This window comes from Rhagoletis pomonella, unplaced genomic scaffold (genome assembly GCF_013731165.1).
Source record: "Rhagoletis pomonella isolate Grant_MI unplaced genomic scaffold, Rhpom_1.0 Rhpom_scaffold_00006, whole genome shotgun sequence".
NCBI lineage: Eukaryota > Metazoa > Arthropoda > Insecta > Diptera > Tephritidae > Rhagoletis > Rhagoletis pomonella.
The window spans coordinates 16,604,003-16,611,246 of record NW_023458560.1 but is presented as its reverse complement, the minus strand read 5'-3'; the positions used below and the strand labels follow the sequence as shown (position 1 = coordinate 16,611,246).

The 7,244-nt window shown below is 36.1% G+C and overlaps 1 protein-coding gene across 1 annotated transcript; it reads left to right on the top strand.

Annotated features, from left to right (window-relative positions):
* Nucleotides 1–5,053: 5,053 nt before the first annotated feature.
* Nucleotides 5,054–7,244, top strand: LOC118741796. Its single transcript, XM_036473771.1, has 9 exons — nt 5,054–5,399; nt 5,458–5,585; nt 5,652–5,795; nt 5,870–6,061; nt 6,115–6,289; nt 6,345–6,514; nt 6,697–6,957; nt 7,033–7,138; nt 7,228–7,244. Exons 1-9 carry the CDS (start codon nt 5,252–5,254, stop codon nt 7,242–7,244), a joined length of 1,341 nt encoding a protein of 446 aa, XP_036329664.1. The 5' UTR covers nt 5,054–5,251.

The following is a 7,244-nucleotide window of genomic DNA, read 5'->3' as shown; positions in this document are numbered from 1 at the left end:
TGTCTACATACATGTGTACATACATATATACATAGTCCCTATGTAGTCTGCATGTGCACGATATGCATAATGGCGTTTACATGTTGGCATTTTTATTATTTGTTTATTGTGGCGCATTAACAATTAATTTTAAGTACCAACAGCTATTCAGCCACAGCAAAAGTAACAACAACAACAACAACAACAGCAAAACTTTCAATCATAGCACCAACCAACGCATCCAACACGTCCACATGCAACACCCATTTGCGAGTAATTACCCACACAATTGCACCGCACTGCCTCTGCACCATTTTCCCATACTTCGCCTCACATGACTATGACTCCTACTCGGATCTACGCGGATAGCACAGGAACTGGCAAGCGCGCCGACCGCCTCCATTATAACATGCAAATGTCCGTAATTTTGAATAATTACTAACCTTTTTTAACGTTCCTAAATGTGGTCGCAGTTATTGCATGTACAAAGCTAGCGAGCTGGCCGAACGTTCAACTGAGGATAGTTCGCTGGAAATAAATAAATAAAACGCAACCGAAAAGTAAATGAAATGCAATTTGCCATCCTCGCCAAGCATACTGATGTTGTAGCGTTGAATGAGCAGTTGTCACACGATGTGTGGTAATTTACAAACATAGGTACATCCATATGTAAATAATATTAACATATGTACTTACATATACATATACCCAATATGCACAAAGCAAACATTTTTCAAACTTTTTTCCAATCTTTTAGAAGTTCTTGATTCTCAAGTGGAGATCCAATATTTTTCCCAAAGTTTTGACTAAAAGTTGAATGAATTGAATAACGTTTGAATTCAAATTGATATCCAAACTTTTCTCAAGTGGAGAACTCAGATGAATTTCCATACAAAAAATGTGCCCTTTTGTTGGAGAATGGGTTGGTTCTCCAATTGAGGCACACTTTCAAATTAACATTGGACCTTGGAATTTTTATTGGATCTACACTCGAGCTCCAACCCAAATGTTTATTGGGTATATACATATGTATGTACCTCTTCGTACATAGGTATGTGCTTATATGATGGCAATCACACAAACGTAAGAGAATTTTCATTTATACATACATACATACATGCATAGTATATATGTTGTTGCACGACGTGGCATGCCGCATGAACAACCGGCCTAACTTGCACCAGCCATTGCGTGCTTATCAGTATCCTGCATATGTTTACCTTTGGTATACTCATGTCTCCACTTCCACGCAAACATTCATACATATGTATGTACATACGAGTACATATGTATGTACGTAATTGTACAATGCCCCTCCCTCCTCGTCTATCACACACTTTAACACATTTAGCACTCCGTAGCTTTAACAACCATCCAGAGCCGCCATTACGGGCCACTGTGGCGTGGCCAAAACTTAGCCGCTACGACTGCATTTATTTGTAGTGGAAGTCAATTCGTTAATTTTTTACATACTTACATATATTCATATATACATACCTATGTATGTATGTAAGTACAAATGCATTTGTACTTGCGATGATTTCATACTCCGATATAATTATCAAAATGTATTATTGACCTCATACATACTTATGTACATGTATTTCTTTTTTAGAAAACTTAAAAAAATCAAAATAAAATAAAACTATTTAGTAAATAGGTATAAGTTCGGGCGATAACGTTCTCCGGCGCACAAGCTCGTAAAATTTTAATTTTTTGTGCGTTTCTGATAACGGCCATTCCACAAGTTAGTGGTGGGCGAAATTATTTTTACTAAATGCTAAATAGCGAGAAAATAATTTTCCAATGATACCTCATAAGTCTAAATCGGAATAGTTTTCGCTGAGTTATTCAAGTTTTTCTTAAACCAATGTTTGAAAAAAGATTTTGATTCCGTTGACATTTTTTTTTTTTAATATTTGTATGCAACCCATATGCGTTGTAGGGGCGTTTCATTCGGGTGTCCTCAGTAGATATCCGTCTTCTCGCTTGCAAAAATTTACAAAAAATTACGTAGTATGACAATCGCATTAATATTAACTGCAAATCAATTTCCGTTAACAAGAAACGGAGCATAATTAAATTTATTCGTTACTTTGCCGAATTTCCCGTGTTTCAAAAGTCAAAAACTTTTCACCTTTGTCATCCTTAGCCTATTGCTTACTTTTCGCTTTCTTATGTAAACGTTAAAGTAGAACCTTCGTCACATCAATTAACCTCTCGCTTAAATATTGAAATTAAAAATATGTTGGCTTCTTGACAGTTCTTCAAATTCATTAGCTGTCTGGGTTTGATCAAAAATGTTTGCAGTTGAAAATTTGACGCGGCAGTATTTCTCTCTCCCCCCACCAAGTGCCCCAATTAGTAGGGATTTGAGCCACTCGCCTTAACCTGTGACTCGTCAGTCAGAGAGTCAGTTTACTGTCACTGGTGACCCACCGAATCAACAGTGTTAGCCGCGATATCCGGAACTACATATGCATGTACATACATACATATTTAGAATGTACAAGCAAGCACATTCGCGCGCTGATTCCCTTATTGCTCTTCATTTCTCGTAATCTGCTTCTTCCTTTTCCTTTTCCTCTTGCTCTGTTCCTCTGTGTGCTGCGGAGCTCTTAAGTGCGTGTGATTTTTGTAATTTGACACTTTTCTCCAATTGATTGCCTCAAATCCGCTCAAGTACCACGTATGTATGCGTATGTTTGGTTGGGTGTTTGCCTGCCGACTTTCTTCGCAGCCGCCACTTTCTACACACAAACGCTCCCCTAACATGCTGCCTTGTGTCAAATATGTAACCCCTGTTGGGTGTACAAATGTCACTTTGACACTTCAACGTGTGTGTTCGCGCGCAAACGCTGTCTCGCTATACGACAGCTCAGCCAAAGAAGTTGCCAAAGCAGTGGCGGCGTTTGTCACCAAATGTCACAGCGGAACAATGTGAAGCTGGGAGAAAACTGAAAAATACAACAAAAAAACACGAAAAGAGTCCTGCTTTCTTTGCTAAAAACAACAATACTCTAAAAAAAGAGCAAGAACAACAAGTCGAATTCAAGTGGCTTGTTAGGCATCAGTGCGATATTTTAATTTATTGCACTTGTTATTCATGCCAACTTGAAGCACCCAGTCAAGTGTCTTTCCTCATACTCTAAGTGCCCTGCGACCATTGAAAAGAGACTGCGGATTTTGTCCTTCTTAAGGGAACCTCTCCTTTACTGCAGCTAGAAGATAAACATTAGGATTGTTGTTAATTGGAGAATGAAAATATGTCAAAAAGAAAGTACCGAAATCCACTTGTGCGACTTTCTTTGACAGTTCGTAATTCGCATTCTGGTGACAGTTGACAGTTGGCGGAGATTATTTGATGTTTAACACCGATAAGTGGAGCGGCTTGCACAAAGTGTTAGTCATCGATGGTAATTAATAAATTAAGTGCGCTTAGAATTATGTTAAGTGGAGTTTATTTCCTTTTTGTTTTCCTTTGTTGGAAAATAAGCGGCACATTAGCGTTTGGAGTATGCGCATTTAATATTTTTACTTATCTAGTATTGTGGTATTGAATAGTTTTAAATTAATATTCGTTTGTTGACAGATGCAACTATGGCGGAACTGAAAACGAAAACACTGCGGACCACACAGAAACTGGAAGGTACTTACTCGTGTATATGTATTAACATACTCGTACATATGTATGTTATTTGCAGGATATTACAACTGCAACTAACTAAGTAAATACAAATGCACGTGCATGTTGGGATTTTTAATTTTAGTTGCATACGCATACTTCTACTCTACAAGAAAAAAATTCCAATAGAAAGTTTTATGATTTTTACTCAATCATATCGCTCATTTACTTCAAAAAAAAAAGGTAAAATAAATATTATCTTTTAATATTTTCCCTTAGTTTGTACTTGAATTTAGGTTTAAGTAAGCTTAGCGTTCACAGGAGTTTTGTAGAAAATGAAGTGAAATCGTCGCTGAAATAACTCAAAAACTTGCAGAAGACTTTAAGCGAGTTGCCAAAAGTGGCTTAATTATGTAAGATCGAGCGTTAGATACTCTAGAACGGATATACTTTTTGTTGTGTTTGTCTCTGCCTAATGAAATTTTTTTAAAATTGTCAAAATTTACCGTGTTTAATCTTCGGGTAATTAATGAGACACAGGGTTTGGTTGAAAATGCTATTTAAAGTTCACAAATAGTATTTAAAGTATCAAAAGGGTTACGATAATTATCTTTGTGTGTTTGTGCGACGCGCTTGCTTTGGCGGCTGATAGACGAGTAACGATGCTGCCTTATGGTAAGAACATAGTGGAGCGGCGAGCAAAGAGCATTGAGCGAAGCGTCGATTTCAAACGCATATGTTTCAATGGGAAAGCGAATGGTGAAGAGTAAAGCGTACATACACGGTTGTAATTGAAGCTTTGCTCGATGCTAGCTCTTCGCTTTGCACGCCGCTCCACTATGTTTTGATCCTTAGAAAGTTAACGCCTGAGCTGTCTGTTGTCGCCTGCCAGTAATGCCTCTGTAACGAAAACTTCCCCAAGGGAAATATGAGCCCAAAGTCAGTACACAGAAAGAAAAAAGATAGGTTAATCTAACCGAAAAAGATTGTAAATAAACCATTTTTCTATTTTACATTGAAAACACAAACAACAAGTACAATTCAGGTTGTTAATATAATCGACGAAAAATTGTTATACGAATTTGGAAATTTTTAACCGCAAAAATAGTTAAACTAATCATTAGAATTGTAGAACATAAATTTAACTACAAAAAATGGTATGGCCAACCTGCAAAATGGTAAAGTTACTATTCTTAACCACAAAAATAGTAAAACTAACCGGATAAAATTGTAACTCTACTATCTTGATTGTTAATCTAACTGAAAAGATAGTCTTCACGTAATTCTCTTCTCTCTTTCTTCCCTCTTCATGATGAGAATAACCACAAAAATAGTTAAACTAATCGTTAGAATTGTAGCACATAAATTTAACCACAAAAAATTGGTATGGCCAACCTGCAAAATGGTAAAGTTACTATTTTTAACCACAGAAATAGTAAAACTAACCGAATAAAATTGTAGCTCTACTATTTTGATTGTTAATCTAACCGAAAAGAGAGTTTATGCGATAAGAATAACGGCACTTTTGATGCTTTGCTTCTTCTTTTCTTCTTTCATATTCATTTGCAAACTTTTCATGGACGTTGTTATTTGCGTAGGTGCAGTGAAGTGAAATTAAATTAATTAATATATTAAAATTAAGTGTTGATGAATCTTAACAATAGTGAATTGTTTTCGCTAAATATTTTGCGTGCTGTGGAGGCGGATGATATGGATAATCCTGATCCAGAAGACACGGAATTTTGTAAATTGATTTTGGAGTGGGGATTTTCACATAAAATCGCTGAATTTAAAGGTAAGTTGCAAATACATTGTCATTGTTGTAGTTTTTAGTTAATTTAGTGAAATTCCAGCGCAAGCAATAACCTTGAAAAATTTGCAATATCTGACGGAGTCTGACCTTGCTGATTTGTTTAAAAACGACACCATTGGTGCTAGAGCGGAATTCCGCCATCAACTCATAACTTGGAGGAAAACAAACGTAAGTATTGTGAATCCCTCTGTGATCATTTCATGAAGAATCTTTTTTGTTGCAAAATTCCTTCAGGGGTATGGTAGCGTGTCGACGTGCGATACAGCGTCCGCCAATTCTGGTTTTGTTGACTTTGTGCAGCAGTGGCGACAGCGGATCAACAATGGCATCGAATCTCCTTCATGCTCACAAACATCCAGTTCATCTTCACATGACTTCGTAAGTTTATATATGAGGCACCTCACAAACCCAACAAAACATTAAACAAGTTTTAAAAACCTACAATTTTTAAGGATTTGCAGCAAGTGTTAAGTGCCCATCCAACTGGCGAGTATGTTCTGCGACTGGACAAACTAGATGACGCTGGGAGGAAGATCTTAATTGATGCCACTGTGTCGTGGTTTATTAAAAGAAAAATCAAAATATGCCGAAATACATTCCAATCTATTGCGCAAGATATTGCAAACAGGTTTAAAGATGACAAGGTAAATTATTTATTCATTACAAAACTATTTTCTAAATTTTCACCTATTTTCAGTCGATTTACTACCACAAAGATCCTATTACCTTGAGACCAGCAGGCCGCTTGTACGATAAATATTACAACACATTGAAGAGATTGAGGAAATCCGGTGAATTAGTGGACCCAGAAAGTTCAACTCCTGAGGCATCACCGACAGAAGAATATACATTTACTTTCGAGGATGAAAAATGTAACGCCACCACAATAGCTTTTGTTTTGTAATTATTTCATATTTTTTTATGCAGCTGCCTATGACTGGCTCAAACTTTTTGATTCGCCGTGGAGCACAGTTGAAGCAAATTGGAAAAAAACCTTCAAAATCAGACGACAAGAAATTTTGAACTCAAGTGGTAGCACATCAGCGAAAACTTTACGGGCCTGGAAACTTTTTTCCCATTCATGTGGATACAATCTGGTAAATGGATTTTTTAGTTTTACGTTTAAACTTGTCAGAATTGCTAGTCAACCAATGAATTTACAATCAAATGGGTCATATTAATAAAAAAAAATGATTTTTCTCAAATTTGACATCAATTTGTATGAAAAAACTTTCAAAATTTGAGAAAATATTTCGAAAAAGCATTTTCTTTTGTTCAGAGTCTTAGTGAATCCGAAAATAATAATTTTCCACCACAATTAAACCAACGGCAATGTAATCAAGAACGTCAAGAAATATACGAATTTTCTCATGCTGAGTTCGAAAATATTGCGCTACTATTTTTGAGTAAATTGCACAGTCAATCAAATTTCGCTCGATCTGATGCAGAACGACTAATTGATGATATAACAAATGATTTGCTTTTGCCAATAGCACACTTTTTAGAAAATATTATATTCGATTTTGCAGAACAAGAAAAAGTCCAACTCAGAAACTTAGTTTCGTTTTTAAGAGATCCCTTTTCAAAATGTAAAACATTTTACAAATTTTTAAAGGAACTCAAAATGAGAAAGTGCTTTGAAGACCCACAAGAATTCGACATTGATAATAGAATTGCGCCCGTAGTTCATCACCATGCAATTTCGTTAACAGAGCAACACAGTAAGGGTGTACTAATGCCATTACGATTTCAAATTAAACATTTCTTCGAACTTCCTAATGTATTAAAAGATACTTTGGAAAATACACAGAAATTCCTTGCAAATGA

Coding starts and splice junctions, on each gene's coding strand:
- LOC118741796 (XM_036473771.1), top strand. CDS start 5,252: ATGAATCTTAACAATAGTGAATTGTTTTCGCTAAATATTTTGCGTGCT. Junction 5,796..5,869: donor GTTCATCTTCACATGACTTC/GTAAGTTTATAT, acceptor ACAATTTTTAAG/GATTTGCAGCAAGTGTTAAG. Junction 6,062..6,114: donor ACAGGTTTAAAGATGACAAG/GTAAATTATTTA, acceptor ACCTATTTTCAG/TCGATTTACTACCACAAAGA.